The following is a 15,374-nucleotide window of genomic DNA, read 5'->3' as shown; positions in this document are numbered from 1 at the left end:
ACTGGTAGAGAAAGTGAGACGAATTGAACAAATTCGAGCAGAGAAAGAAAGGTTGAGAAAATTTGACAAGTTCGTTCAAAAAGAAAAAGTGGCGTATTTAGACAATATGGACGTTAACGATGATAATTTCGAATGTCTAAATGAAGAAATGGAAGTGAACTTAGCTGAATTACAACCCGGGCCAACCTATCAATGCCAATTACTAAAACCTGGGGAAAATAATATAGAGGCCAGATCGAATAGAAAATATAGTTTCGATATTACGAAAGCTGATAAAATATTCGATATTTTACTGAAAGATAAGCAAATTATACTTCCGGAAAATCATAAAATCCCTCCTTTTGAAAAAAGAAAAGGGGAAACATTTTGTAAGTATCACAACATGTATGGTCACTGGACTAACAATTGTGTACATTTCAGGGACATGATCGAGAAAGCGATTACTAAGGGTCGCTTGGCTTTCGAGGAGAAGGAAATGAAAGTTGATACTGATCCATTTGCTGCACAAGCAGGATATGTGGAACTTCTCCCTATGGGGATTAATGTGCTTGAAATTAATATGGTGGACCTGGTTGTGAACGAAGAGGAAGTTGTCGAACCTATTACGGATGAAAAGCTGGAGGAGCTCTTAGAGGAGTTCGCGAAAGAGCAGGAACCCATTTATCCGAAAGAGGGGGACAGTTTGCTTGATTTCCTTTCGAAGAAGAAAGATGATGATCGGGAAGTTATGCTTTGCCCGAGACATAGCGCTGTGTTCGATAGATCAGCGGCTAAGGCTTTCGAGGAATCTGAACTTATAAAAAATTATAAAGCTGAGAAGGCTCGAGGAAAGTCAAAAGTGAACACTGGCATAGTAATGCGTCAAGTTCACATGCCACAAGGCAATGCTTCTATGGCTCCCATCGGAAAGATGGAGATGTATAACTCCTCTCGAGTTGGTAATACATACTTGCCAAACGCGCATGTTCCTATTGGGAAGTGGACTTCTCCACAAAGGCCCAATGCTGGAATGGGTCGAGGAAAGCAAATCGTGAACTACTCGAAAAACCCATTTTCTGGAGGACCCAGATTTATGTCAAACATGCAAGGAGGTTTTGGAAGAGGAATTAAATATCCTTTTAATGGCCTTACCAAAACTCAGTGGAGAAGGCAACAGAGAATGAGAAAGGAAACTTTCGAGGGACGTAAAGGTAATCAATTTTTGATTCCTGTACCTTACGAAAGTGAGGCAGCTAAGAAATTCGCAGAGGATGAGGAAGATTTGATTACAAACTATTTTGAAAGTGGTTTGGAGGACTCTCTCGAAGATATTTGTGGAGTGGTGTCAATCCTACCTTCTGAATATGCTGAAGCAATGGAATCTGTGAATGAACAGGAAGACATACACCGTGAAGATTTTTTCGGTGACCCTAACTATGAGTCAAAGATAGTATAGATGAATCAAATTTCTCGAGTCATTCTAAAGTTTAATTCAGCAGTGTTTGAATCACCTACCCAAGAAATGAAGGACCATTTGAAACCTTTACTGTTGACCCTTATGATAGAAGGAGTTGAAATCAACAAAGTCCTAGTAGATGAAGGTGCTGCTATAAACATACTCCCACAGACGATGCTGAAACGTTTTGGGAAGACTGTGGCAAATCTGAAACCTCACAATATCCTTATTTATGATTATGCTGGAAAATCTTCTCAACCAGAAGGGATGATATTGCTAAATGTGCAAATTGGTAGTGTGAGAAGGACCACCATGTTTATTGTGACTCCCTCGAAAGCTAACTTCAATGTGCTGTTAGGAAGAGAATGGATCCATGGAATGGGAGCAGTACCTTCGACAGTGCACCAAAAAATATTTTTCTGGAATGATGATGAACATTTAGAAGTGTTGGATGCAGATCAGAAAGAGTACGAGACATGAATGTATTTCGCGGATCAACAAATTACTGCGTTCGCGAAAACTAAGCCTTTCGATGCCATAGACCCATATGTCTTGGAGGCAGAAGAAGGTGTTAAGAAGACTTTCTGTTGGGATGTTCGAAGAGGATTTGTTATTCATAAAGCCGAAATTGAATCGTCTCAAGTATGAGAATGATGAAACAAGATCCTTGTTCGAGCTTCTTAGCTCGAATTTCGGCCTACATGGCCGAAAGAACGGCCAATGAGGCCGAGGAAGGTAGTGAAGTTGAAAGAGCCCAAGGGGCACGCATTCGATGAATATCAAAACTATAACGGCTCTGCGGGCCGACAAAAAAGCAAAAAACCAAAAAGAGGTAATCGAAACAGCTGCGAAAGAGTCGCCCAGAGTGAGACTCGAGGATGAGCAGAAAAGGGATTCGGAAGGAATCGAAGAAAGACTTGATTGTGTCTTTGACGATGCTCCTCTAGGATTCGAGAAAATGGAAAATGATGGGCTTAAAGTGGAATCTCAGGATCCTCTCGAGGAAGTCAATCTGGGTACAATCGAAAATAGGAGAATCACCTATGTTAGCAAACTAGCGGAGAAGAGCGTTAAAGAGCAAATTGTGCAGGTCCTGCATGAATATAAAGATTGCTTCGCTTGGGACTATGAAGAAATGCCTGGTTTGGATTGAAATTTGGTAGAACATAGGTTGCCTATGATTTTGGGGAAGAAACCAGTGAAACAAAACCCATGAAGGTTTGCTCCGCAGGTGATCGAAAAGATCAAAGAAGAGATCGAGAGGCTACTGAAGGCCAAATTCATTCGTACTTCGAGGTACACGGTGTAACGACTCACCTTAGGTCATTACATCAATAACCAACCAAAATAAAAGAGCATATATAATAAAAAATAGAGCAAAAGCCAGCTACGCTAGAGTGTAAAAAAATTGTTTCCATAATAGCAAACATAAGTATATTAGTCATTCTTAGTAAAATTATACAGTCATCCAAAATATATTAACATTCACCATCAACAGAAACACCCTAGGTGCTGGTCAAGCTCTAAGCCTAGCCACTTCTCAAAGCAGCTACCCAGAAGACTCCTTGCTATCCTATGGCTTCACACCTGATCTGCTCCCCCACATAGTGAGATCATCACAGTTCCACCACATGGAAACATAAGGGTTAGCACGTATAAAACCAACCATAGTATAAATATTTAACAATTATTTATTCAAACCAACATGTATTTCCAAGATAGATATAAACCAATATAATGTATACACATCCATGCCAATGCATACATATTAATTAAAGAAATCCATAACCATAGTATACAATCCATGCCATATGTATACATAATCCACATCCAAAGCAAAGTCACACCACCGTATAATCCATGATGTAACCAACACATCCAAACCAAATGTTGGCCTCAACACCTATCCAAACCAAGTGTTGATACGGTGAAACATGTCAGCAACCCATGTCTCACGCCTAACCTCTCATGGAAAGTATACAGTTGGATTACGTCGTCACGTAACCCTGGTGGGGTCACCTCATCCATCGGTATGACTCGACCCAGACCCATACCGGTAGCAAATAGATACTTAGAGGAGTACTTCAGAATCCACCGAACATCTGAAGTGGTTTACTATATAATCCTTGGAAAAGTTCCAAATTGGAAATCCTCACAATGGGATTCCAAAATTCCATATTTTCTCCAAAGATTATATCCCTGATCTCACCAAGAGATCTCCCATCCATAACCTTACTCCTCTCAGTCCTATTTACTTCTCCAAACCACATACACATAGCATACTTCATAATTATATATATAAATATAATCATAACCATGCCAAATTAAATATCCAAAACAACCACCAACTTGAATAAATAACAACCATCAACTTAAATAAATAACAACCTTCATACAAACAAAATAGCATATTAAAAGTTATACTACTCCTATCATGCTCATGTATACTAGATTAAGTCTTATAAGTACTACCCTTACTTAGCATACTAGATTAATTTTATAAATGCCACCCTTACTTGGATAAACCTGAATTGAAACTCGGGCAGAAACTGAGACTATAGTACAGCTGCCTCCCCAAGGCTCCTTTCGTCTAAAACAGGGACTGGAGCTAAAATTAGGACAGAACCTCTTCCTCTAGATTTCCCTTAGTCTTCAAAGAGAAGAAGAGGGAAAGAAGAGAGTATAAGAGAAGAGAGGATGAGAATGAGAAGTGTTTCTTGGGATGGTTTGCAATGGAGAAGTGAAGGCCTATTTATAGCCTCCATAGCACATTAAAAAAATGGAAAATAATGAAAAAATCTTAGACAAAACGAAATGGGATGAGTTGGATGCCATATTCTTTTCCGCACCGATATTTGACCACCGAATTGGACCTTCTAGATGGCCGAATATGCGAATTGCTACTTCATGAAAGTTGTAGAGTTTTCTCTTATCTTTCCATAGCCACCGACTTTACATCATTTGGACAATCACAGCCCAAGTTATGCCCCAAAAACCGAGACTTGCCAATCAGCCCAGCGAGAAACAATTGTATCAATAAAATTCCAATTTTGACCTTCTATACGACCGAATTTGAAAATGGCTATTTCTGTAACAGTTGTGAGTTTTTCTCTTATATTTCCATTGACTCCAAGTTTTCATTATTTGGACCATCACAGCCCAAGTTATGCCCCAAAAAACCGAGGCTTGTCAGTTAGCCCAGCGAGAAATGGTTCTTAAAATAATTCACCACTATCTAATTAGGTCCAACAATACACATATCTTTCTAAGCATAAATGGAGTGTGAATTATCTATAATTGAAGTAAAATATAACCACCAAATTATGACCAAATACCATATAATAATAATAATAATAATAATAGTAATAACCATTTTGAAAACTGGGATGTTACACACGGATTGGGTATCAAACATTGTCCCTGTTATAAAAAAGAATGGAAAAATGAGGGTATGTATCGATTTTCGAGATTTGAATGCAGCCACGCCTAAGGATGCATATCCCATGCCTATTGCGGAAACAATGATTGATGCCGTCGCAGGTAATGAAATTTTAAGTTTATTAGATGGATATTCTGGGTACAACCAGATTTATATTGCTAAAAATGATGTATCGAAAACTGCCTTTAGGTGCCCAGGTGCCTTGGGAACTTATGAATGGGTAGTAATGCCTTTTGGCTTGAAAAATGCTGGTGCAACATATCAAAGAGCAATGAACTTAATTTTTCATGATTTGATCAAAAAATTCATGCAGGTTTATATTGATGACATAGTGATTGGATCGAAACGAAAAGTAGATCACATACAACACCTGAAATTGTCTTTCGAGAGAATGAGGAAATATGGGCTGAAAATGAATCCATTGAAATGTGCTTTCGGTGTTTCAGCGGGAGATTTCCTAGGGTTCGTCATACACCAGAAAGGCATTAAAATAGATAAGAACAAGACTCAAGCCATCATGGAAACTAAGCCTCCTTCGAATAAGAAGGAGTTACAGTCTTTGTTAGGTAAGATAAATTTCCTTCGAAGATTTATTTCGAATCTATTAGGAAAGACTAAGGTGTTTTCCCCTTTGTTACGATTGAAAAGGGAGGAAGAATTTCGATGGGACGAAAATCATCAAAAGGCATTCAAGTAGATTAAGAATTATTTGATCAACCCTCCAGTGATGGTACCACCTTCTGAAGGAGGAAAGCTAAAATTGTATGTCTCAGCCAATGATTCGACTATTGCGGGCATGCTGTCGCAAGATGACGAAAATGCACTAGTACTCAAAGGGTCTTTTACGTCGTGTATTTTGACCCTTTTACGTTGGAAAAGGGTCCAACGTTAATACGGGAGTCATAAATTTACGTCGCCTCTGAAAGACGACGTAAATTTACGTCGGGGATTTTGCCAGACCGACGTAAAAAGGGCCAAAATCATGCCACAATTTTACGTCGGACATGGCCTTGTCCGACGTAAATTTACGTCGGTCATTGCAAGGCCCGACGTAAATTTACGTCGGACAAGGCCATGTCCGACGTAAATTGTGGGAGTTTTTTTTTTAAAACGTTTGTAAATTAATATACCCAACACCTGCATATAAATATAATCCAAAATACCAAATCTAAACCAGGCAGTCCAGAATAGAAATTCAAATTGTATTTCAAAATTGAATGACAAAAAGAAAATAATATATAAATCTTAAAAAACATAAATTATGACAATGTAAATCCTATTATCCTAAAAAAGCTATAAAACATGTTTCTCAATGCTATCTAACTAATTAAACTAACTAACTATCAAACTATAAACATAATATCTAACTAACTAAACTTAGAAAAAAAGTTGCCCATTGTTCTCTTATCTTGAGCATCTCATCTTCGGGCAATGGAGATGGATCTTGAAAGACCTGAAAGGGTAATTTAAGTGTCATTAATATACAATGTTAATTATTCTAAAGGTAAATATAGTTAAATAAATTTTGATATGAATTACCTGCGCCCAAGAATCAATAATACCCGCAGAAACTATGGCTTTCATCCAATACATGATGTAATAGCCACATTCAAACGAGTCTTGTTGCTTATTACACTAAAATGAGAAACAAATAACTATTAATTCCAAAGTCAATAAATTTAAATATTATTGACTGTATGAATTAATTTGCTAACCTTAGGGTATATGAAATGCAATGACTTTGATGATCTGGCTCTTCCACTTAATATATTAGCTCCAGACACGATTCTAATTAATTGAAATAAAAACAAATGTTAGCCAATATATATAATTACAGTTTTAAAACATAATGAAAAAAATTAGTTACCCATGTAATTGACTTTTAATTTCGTGGCTTGGTTTTCGATGAAGTGAACAAAACCACACCACGGTATATTCCTTAGGAATGATTACCATTAACTGCCAATGGGACCTACATTGTATGACAAACAAATCAGTTAAAAAATTACCATGATTAAAAAACCAATTAAAAAACTAACCCGTCAATGTATGGAGCCATGTATATATGTCTTCTTGAGTCACTCATCTATGTTTGCATATATTGTTGGATCTGGACCTGAGTGTTTCCTGATTTTTGGATGGATTGAGGCTCAATAAATCCATATACTTCTGCTTGTGCTTGCTCCACACTCAATTTGTCCATGTACCTAACACAAATAATTATTATAAGTTAAATGTAATTATTGTAAATTTAGACTCATAAAAGAAAATATGACTTACATGGCCCACAACTGTATGACAGATATATTTAACATGCAGTTTCCCCCAACAATCTCTAATGCATCAGGCAGAGATATGTATAGTGGAACATCAGAGCTATCAACTCCAAAAACTTTAATGTCCCACTGCAATTGAATTGGATGCTTCTTTAATCGTGGTAATTTGATTAGATGCTTAGATATGGGATCATCCTCAGCTTATGCGATATTGGCATCATGAACATGAGGTTCTCTCATGACCTCCTTACCACGATTGATAAAATCCTAAAGAAATAATCAAAATTAGTTAAACAATAATAGAATTATAAGAATCTAAAAGAGCAATAATATAATTACCTTTGCCCGTGCTGAAAGCGGCATGACCAAACGTTTTGGCCAAGCTAAGAATGTGCCGGTTGCCTGCCCCACTAGTTGAACCTCTGTATTGGGCAAAGGCACTAGAGCAGCAACATCTTGAACTTGGTCAACCACAACCCGTGTCCAGTCTGGCTGTAGAGGGACACCATGGATGGTTGAGCCACCCTCAAATACTCGGCCAATAGCCACTAACCGTGGGGGGTCATCCTCAACATATAACTCACACTGGTTTGGTACATCAGTGTGAGTCTGATCCGGTGAGGGATCTGGAGCAGCACAACTCCCTTTAGTGCTCACTCGAACACCATCATGAGCAACTGCAGTCTGTTGCTGAGAACGAGCCAAAAGTTCAAACTTCAGTTCAAACTATTTTTCAATATTCTTCAGTTTCTCTTCAAACTGCATCTCCAATCTCTGCTCCAATTCCTGTATAACCTCTTGACTACAAGAGTTGACATTGTTCCTCGATGATCGGCCACCAAAGAAATCTCGGTGCTCCAAGAACCACCAACACCACGCACACGACCTCCGTGCTCTGGCTTTCCTATGGCCGTTGTGAGGATATCATTCCGACCATCGGAAACAAATGAGCCCTGGGTGCTCTGCTCAACTAAAGCCTCCTGCAAAAATAAGGAAGATTAAAAAATATTATGAATTAAATGAGTTGAAATGAAGAGTCTTAGTTTGTATATTTTTACTTACTATTTTACTAGCAACGACCCTTGCAGACTCAGAACTCATTTGCCCATCTGGTTTTGTCCGGGCTGCTATCCACATCTCATGGCGGGGAGGTGACTCCACACGGTCAGCATCCTCAACCCCTGCTGCCTGTGCCTTAGCCTTCTTCATTTGCTTTTTTTTTCTTTCATATCCCCCTCTTGACAATAGATGGGGTGCATCATTCTTGGCCTGTCGTTCTTGGCCAGCTATTCTTTTAGCCTGCAATAATACAAATAAGAAAATGAGATAAATTAAAATATACCTTAAGTATTTGTGTCAATGTAAAAGTTATCAATAACTAACCTGCCACGAAGGGTCCAATCGAGTGGCACGAAATTGCATCCACTCCTCATCAGTGATCTGGTACTTTAGACAGGGAGTCTCATTTTGGCGCTCTCCAAATACATACTCCCGTGTCAAGAAAGTCTTGAAGTCTCTCCACCTGGTGGCAAGGGCAGATAACATCTTCCTCCTCATGCCCTAAGTGCTGGGAATGTCAAAATTTTGCTATGAAAATAACAACAAATAATAAATAATGTATTTAAGTTATATAATATTGAAAGGATGTGAAAGTATATACCTGAATATCCTGCCACATGAGGTTCTTGTCAACCTCCTGAACGTCATCCCATGATGAAATGATAATAGAAACATGTCGTCGAGCTAGGACTCCCAAATAGCTCTTAAACTTGGCAGCATTTGGGCCTGATGCCTTGCCAGAACGAGGATCCACCTCAACCGGTGTCCTCTCCTTGGCAATGCGTCCAGCTGTCAACCCAGACAATCGGGTGACAGATCTACCTTCCCTCCTTCCACTGCCAGACCCAGAATCCTCCATAATCTTGAACAAATTAAACTGTCATTATTAAAACAATGAATTAACTGAATAGACAAATAAAGTAAAAATGATAATAATAATATAGCAACAAAATAACTAATAAAAAAACAAATAATACATAAAAAAAACCTATTAGGTTGGAATGTTTTCCCATATTCCTTCATCATGATCACTTCGAATAGCATGTATTTCGTCCACTTCATTGTCCGCAATAGGACCAAATGATCTGCTTGAAAAAGATGGTGTCTCATGCATATCTAGAGACTCATCTTCGTGAGTTCCATGCATGGTTCTTCTTTCGAGGACCACTGACCATTTCTCATTACATGGATCCTTTACATAAAAAACTTGTCTTGCTTGATATGCCATAATAAAAGGTTCATCCTTATAGCCGACCTTATTCAAATCAACCAAAGTAAATCCTAAATCATCTGTCCGCACACCTGTATTACCATCAACCCATTTACACTTGAACACAGGCACTCTAAATGTAACATAATCAATTTCCCATATGTCTTCTATGACTCCGAAATAACTCATGGATGCTGTAATGGGATTTTTATCTTTTGAACTAGCAAAGTGCACAGCCTCAGCCTGAATTGTAACCCCACTATTTTGTACTCTACTTTTGTCATCTTCTATTTTTGTATAGAAACAATATTTGTTAATGTCATACCCACCAAATGTAATGACATCGTTGTTAGGCCCACGCGCGAGTCTCAAAAGTGTATCAGAATCATTAACCTCACCATAAACCTTTTTCTTAAACCAAGCTAAAAAACTCTTGTTATGTTCATTCAATACCCATTTCTCAGTCATCCGGGGGTGTGCTATCTTGATTTCATCTATGTGTTCTGATATGTAAGGAATTACTTCATCAGTGTTGTTCAATATGTACAAATGTGCTTGGTCAACTTCTGTTCGACTCACAGTTCTAATCTTTAAACTTCGAGTACCCTTACCAAATTGTTTCCCATCATGTCGAGTCTTGGGAATTCCTATTGGTTCTGATTTCGACATGTACCCTAAACAAAACTCAATGGCTTCTTCTGCAATGTACCTCTCCACAATAGAGGCTTCTGGGCGGTATTGATTCTTGACATATCCTTTTAAGATCTTCATATATCTCTCAACAGGGTACATCCATCTAAGATAAACCGGGCCACACAATCGAATCTCCCTAACCAAATGAACTATAAAATGCACCATGATATCAAAAAATGAAGGTGGAAAATACATTTCCAATTGACACAAGATTGTGATTGCTTCATTTTCTAACTCATCTAACTTTACAGGGTCAATTACTTTGTTGCAAATGGCATTGAAGAATAAACACAATCGAGTAATAGCAACTCTAACAGAAGATGGTAAAATGTTACGAATAGCCACAGGCAAAAGTTATTGCATTAACACATGACAATCGTGAGACTTTAAACCAATCAACTTCAAATCTTGCATAGACACCAGACTCTTAACATTTGAGGAGTACCCTTGTGGAACTTTCACACTGCTTAAGCACTCACAAAAGCTTTTTTTTTCTTTCTTTGATAGAGTATGACAAGATGGAGGCAAGTAAGTGCGTCTTCCAATAGACTGAAGATGCAACTCAGAACGTATACCCATGTCCACCAAATCTTGTCATGCTTTCACTCTATCTTTAGTCTTTCCTTTGATGTTTAGCAATGTCCCAATTACACTATCACAAACATTTTTCTCCACATGCATCACATCTATGCAGTGTCTAACATCTAACTTGCACCAGTAAGGAAGATTAAAGAATATTGATCGTTTCTTCCAGATATTTCTCTCAGTTGACTTCTTTTGCGTCTTTCCGAACACAATGTTAATGTTCTTCACCCGTTGATATACTTCTTCACCATTGCGCGGTGTCAAGGCAATTTCATCCTCTTGACTTCCATTGAATGCTTTCTTCAATCTACGGTATGGATGACTACGAACAAGAAACTTACGATGCCTAGTGTACGCAGTCTTTTGCCCATGTTTCAATTGGGTATAACTTGTGTTTTCTTCACATATAGGACATGCATAATGACCCTTCACACTATACCCACTCAAGTTATCATATGCTGGAAAATCATTTATTGTGCAAAATAACATTGCACGAATGGTAAATTTTTCTTCACGATATGCATCAAACACCTCCACTCCTGTGTCCCATAACATTTTCATGTCATCAATCAATGGACTAAGATACACATCTATATCATTTCCTGGTTGTCGGGGACCTGATATCATCATAGACAACATAATATATTTTCTCTTCATGCATAGCCAAGGAGGCAAATTATAAATGACCAACAAAACTGGCCATGAACTGTGTTTACTACTTAAGTTCCCATAAGGATTCATGCCATCTGTAGCTAAACCAATTCTCAAGTTTCTTGACTCTGCACCAAATTCTGGAAATGTTTCATCAATCCTCTTCCATTGCGGAGAATCAGCTGGATGTCGAAGAAAGTTGTCACATTTTCTACCATTTTCATGCCATGTGAGGTTTTTTCCATCCTCTTTAATGGCAAACAATCTTTTAAACCTAGGTATTATTGGCAAATACCATAAGACCTTAGCAGGGGGACCCTCTATTTCTTCCTCACCATTACTTCCATCAGTTTTCTTTTTGAACCGCGACAATCCACATGTGGGACACACTTTCAGTGTAGCAAAATCATTTGTATACAATATGCAATCATTAGGGCACGCGTGTATCTTCTTATACTCCAAACCCATTGGACATAGTATCTTTTTTGCCTCATAGTTGCGATTAGGTAACGTGTTATCTTCTGGAAGCATCTCCTTCAATAACTCCAACAATTCTGTGAAACTTTTATCAGTCCAACCATTTCTTGCTTTTAAACTAAACAATTTTAAAGTTGCTGATAATCTTGTAAACATACTGCATCCTGGGTACAATGGTTGCTCAAAATTAGACTTTAAGGTATCATACACATGTGCTCTTTTAAAATTTTCTTCACCAACATCACGTATCATCTCTTCTAAGTTATCGTCCATCCCTTCAAAATTTTCAGTTGTTGACACTGTTGGAATGTCTAATATTTCTCCGTGCCATGTCCATACTGTATAACTCTTCACAATACCATATATAAACAGGTGATCACGTATTTCTCCAACTTCTTGACGTATCTGATTCAAACATAGAACACATGGACAATAATATGCCCCTTTGATGGGTTTCCCATTTTCTCTTGCAAATTGTAAGAGCTCTTCAACTCCATTTCTGTACTCTTGACTAATGCGACTTGCATTCATCCAACTTCGATTCATTATCTATATATTAACACAAATTAACTATTGACTCAGTTATTCATAAATTTTCTAACCTAAACTACAACCCTAAAAAATCGATGGTAAACTAAAGGTCAATGCCTAAAAAAGTCTCTTCTTTAATGCATCTGGAACGGCCCGTACTGAAACTAAAACGGGCCGTTCCAGATCAACAAATTACAACAACAAAAATTCCAGCAGAACGGGTCGTTCTCCTTGCAGAACGGGCCGTTCTGCAAGGAGAACGACCCATTCTCCTTGTAGAACGGGCCGTTCCAGCGGAACAAATAGCAAAAGAAAAACAAAAAAATTACGGGGACAACAAACTAACCTCAAACGACCAACGTGCAGACACTTAGAGACTTGGATACGTTGAATGTAGCAATAAACGCAGTGGGAGACTCAGAAATTCAGAGAAAATGAGAGGGATTGCTTGTAAACTGTGAGCGCGGGAATGGAAAATGAAAAGGTGGGGAATATAGTGCCATTTTTACGTCGGATTATGTTGCTCAGACGTAAATTTACGTCGGACTAGGGGGGCCCGACGTAAATTTACGTCGAACTAGAGGGGGCCCGACGTAAATTTACGTCGGACTCTAAGACTGCGACGTTAATTCCCACATTTACGTCGGACTGGAGGGGGTCCGACGTAAATTAGTCTCCACTTATTTACGAAACTGCCACCGCGTTTTTACAACGTCGGTGTTTACTGTTTGCGACGTAAATTGGGTGACGTAAATACCCTTTTTTGCACTAGTGATGGCATCGAAAGAGCCATTTATTACATCAGTAGGATGTTAGTCGAGGCTGAAATCAGATACACTTCTTTGGAGAAGTTATGTCTGAGTTTGTATTATGCTTGTACAAAGCTGAAGCATTATATTAAACCTTATGATGTATTCGTGTTCTGTCCAAATAATGTGATTAAATATATGTTGTCTAAACCTATCCTGCATTCTCGAATTGGGAAATGGGCTCTTGCATTGACCGAGTATTCGTTAACGTTTGTTCCCCTCAAAGCCACAAAAGGGAAAGTAATCATTGATTTTCTCGTGGATCACTCGAATTTAAATGAACAGGTTAATTATTTAACCACGAAATCATGGGAACTAAATTTTGATGGATCGAAACACGAGTTAGGAGCAGGAATCGGATTACTAATTATTTCACCGGGTGGGATTCCCACCAAATTCTTATTGAGAACGAAATCTGAATGCTCAAATAATGAAAATGAATACGAAGCATTGATTACTGGGCTAAAATTGCTTAAGGACTTGGGGGCAAGGAACATAATCATTCGAGGTGACTCGCAACTCGTGATTAAACAGTTAACTCGAGAATATAAATGCATGAATGAAAAGTTACTCGAATGCAATTCTTGAGCTACAGCTTTGTTAAATTCATTCAATGAGGTCCAATTAGAACATATTTCTCGTAACGAGAACGAAATTGCGAATGAACTAGCTCAGATTGCATCCGGGTACAATATAAGCAGGGTACAATATAAGCAGGGAATGTCTCGAATCTCTTGTTTGTATAAGGAATGAGTTGAGTGACGAGCACGAATGCTTCATCATTGACACCTCAACCATTCAGGATTGGAGGAAAGAGCTAATCGAAAATCTGCAAAGTCCAAATTCCCAAGCTGACAGAAAAGTTAAATATCGAGCTCTCAATTATGTGATATTGAACGATGAGTTATACAAGAGAGGCTTCGATGGAGTTCTATTTAAGTGCCTTGGAAATCATGAGAGCTATATAGCCATGGCAGAGGTACACGAAGGGATTTGTGGTACCCATCAAGCGGGGGAGAAAATGAAATGGACTTTGTCCAGAAAAGGATACTTTTGGCCAAGCATGTTGAAAGATTGTATCGAATTTGCAAAGGGTTGCGAAGAGTGCCAGAAACATGGCCCAATACATAGAGTACCAGCAACCAAGTTGCATGCGATTGTTAAACCGTGGCCTTTTCGAGGTTGGGCAATTGACGTAATTGGCCAGATTCATCCTCCGTCAGCAAAAAACCATAAGTACATAATCGTGGCCATTGATTATTTTATGAATTGGGTGGAAGAAATTCCTGTAAAGGAGGTTGACCTGAAAGAGGTGATAAATTTTATTGAAGACCATATTATATTTCGATTCAAAATACCCCAGACAATAACTACGGATCAAGGAACGGTGTTCACAGGTCGAAAAGTGGTCCAGTGTGCCCAGTCGAGAGGAATCAAAATGATTACTTCGACACCCTACTATGCACAAGCTAACGACCAAGTCGAGGCTGCTAACAAAGTGATCATAGCTTTGATCAAAAAACATATTTCGGGGAAACCTCGAAATTGGCATGAAACATTGCTGCAAATATTATGGGCTTACTGAAATTCACTAAGGAATGCCACTCAAACTACGCCATACAAGTTGGTGTATGGTCACAAAGCAATTTTGCCTATTGATATCAATTTGCAATCCATTCACGTGCAAAGGCAAAATAAGTTACCAGTCAAGGATTATTGGAATTTAATGTATGATGAACTAATTCGTCTGGATGAAGAAAGAATGATAGCCATGCAGAATGTAATTCACCAAAAAGAAAAAATAGCTCGAGTCTATAACAAAAAGGTCAAGAGCAAACAATTTTCGAGTGGAGACTTAGTCCTAAAAGTTATCCTACCAATGGATTAGAAATCTCGAGATCGGGGTAAATGGACCTATAATTGGGAAGGACCATTCATTATCGAAAGAATCTACTCAAACAATGCATACTTGATCAAAGAGTTAAATTCGAGAAATGTGAGTAAAGTGATCAATGGAAAGTACTTGAAGAAATTTCATGAAAGTAGCATGTACTGAGACGAGTGTTCAAAGAGATAAGCTAAGCAATAAAGGTACAAGCGGATGAATACTAAATTATAAATAGGCATCTCGCAGGTTCTCGATCACTTGCAGAATTTGGATTTGAGTGCTTCATATGCCTGGTAGGCTTGGTCGAGACTTTGCTTCCGC

General features: G+C 38.4%; 3 protein-coding genes and 2 long non-coding RNA genes across 6 annotated transcripts; 2 read left to right on the top strand and 3 right to left on the bottom strand.

Moving 5' to 3' along the window:
- Positions 1-1,435: 1,435 nt before the first annotated feature.
- Positions 1,436-1,915, top strand: LOC109794010 (uncharacterized). Its single transcript, XM_020353482.2, has one exon. The coding sequence runs from the start codon at positions 1,436-1,438 to the stop codon at positions 1,913-1,915; it is 480 nt and encodes a 159-aa protein (XP_020209071.2).
- A 928-nt stretch (positions 1,916-2,843) lies between these two features.
- Positions 2,844-4,667, bottom strand: LOC145951868 (uncharacterized). Its single transcript, XR_014429809.1, has 2 exons — positions 3,952-4,667; positions 2,844-3,027 (listed from the first exon to the last, which is right to left on the bottom strand). It is a non-coding gene; the product is annotated as an uncharacterized LOC145951868 (long non-coding RNA).
- A 1,569-nt stretch (positions 4,668-6,236) lies between these two features.
- LOC145951851 (uncharacterized) lies at positions 6,237-7,830 on the bottom strand. 2 transcript variants are annotated; one of them, XR_014429796.1, is made up of 5 exons: positions 7,155-7,316; positions 6,914-7,081; positions 6,590-6,846; positions 6,414-6,509; positions 6,237-6,327 (listed from the first exon to the last, which is right to left on the bottom strand). It is a non-coding gene; the product is annotated as an uncharacterized LOC145951851 (long non-coding RNA). The 2 variants fall into 2 exon arrangements; XR_014429795.1 differs by adding an exon at positions 7,490-7,830 and having other exon boundaries at positions 6,241-6,327; positions 6,590-7,081; positions 7,155-7,417.
- Positions 7,831-8,220: 390 nt separating this feature from the next.
- Positions 8,221-10,940, bottom strand: LOC145951850 (uncharacterized). Its single transcript, XM_083063983.1, has 2 exons — positions 8,534-10,940; positions 8,221-8,449 (listed from the first exon to the last, which is right to left on the bottom strand). Exon 1 carries the CDS (start codon positions 10,305-10,307, stop codon positions 9,201-9,203), a length of 1,107 nt encoding a protein of 368 aa, XP_082920109.1. The 5' UTR covers positions 10,308-10,940; the 3' UTR covers positions 8,221-8,449; positions 8,534-9,200.
- A 2,225-nt stretch (positions 10,941-13,165) lies between these two features.
- On the top strand, positions 13,166-14,750 carry LOC145952071 (uncharacterized). Its single transcript, XM_083064291.1, has 2 exons — positions 13,166-13,673; positions 13,867-14,750. Exons 1-2 carry the CDS (start codon positions 13,166-13,168, stop codon positions 14,748-14,750), a joined length of 1,392 nt encoding a protein of 463 aa, XP_082920417.1.
- The last annotated feature ends 624 nt before the right edge of the window (positions 14,751-15,374 follow it).

Source organism: Cajanus cajan, chromosome 9 (assembly GCF_000230855.2).
Source record: "Cajanus cajan strain Asha chromosome 9, NIPB_CcT2T_4, whole genome shotgun sequence".
In the NCBI taxonomy this organism is placed as follows: Eukaryota; Viridiplantae; Streptophyta; class Magnoliopsida; order Fabales; family Fabaceae; genus Cajanus; species Cajanus cajan.
The sequence above is the reverse complement of the archived record's forward strand: the minus strand, read 5'-3'. Positions and strand labels throughout refer to the sequence as shown.

Coding starts and splice junctions, on each gene's coding strand:
- LOC145952071 (XM_083064291.1), top strand. CDS start 13,166: ATGTTAGTCGAGGCTGAAATCAGATACACTTCTTTGGAGAAGTTATGT. Junction 13,674..13,866: donor AAGGAACATAATCATTCGAG/GTGACTCGCAAC, acceptor CAATATAAGCAG/GGTACAATATAAGCAGGGAA.
- LOC109794010 (XM_020353482.2), top strand. CDS start 1,436: ATGAATCAAATTTCTCGAGTCATTCTAAAGTTTAATTCAGCAGTGTTT.
- LOC145951850 (XM_083063983.1), bottom strand. CDS start 10,307: ATGTATTTTCCACCTTCATTTTTTGATATCATGGTGCATTTTATAGTT.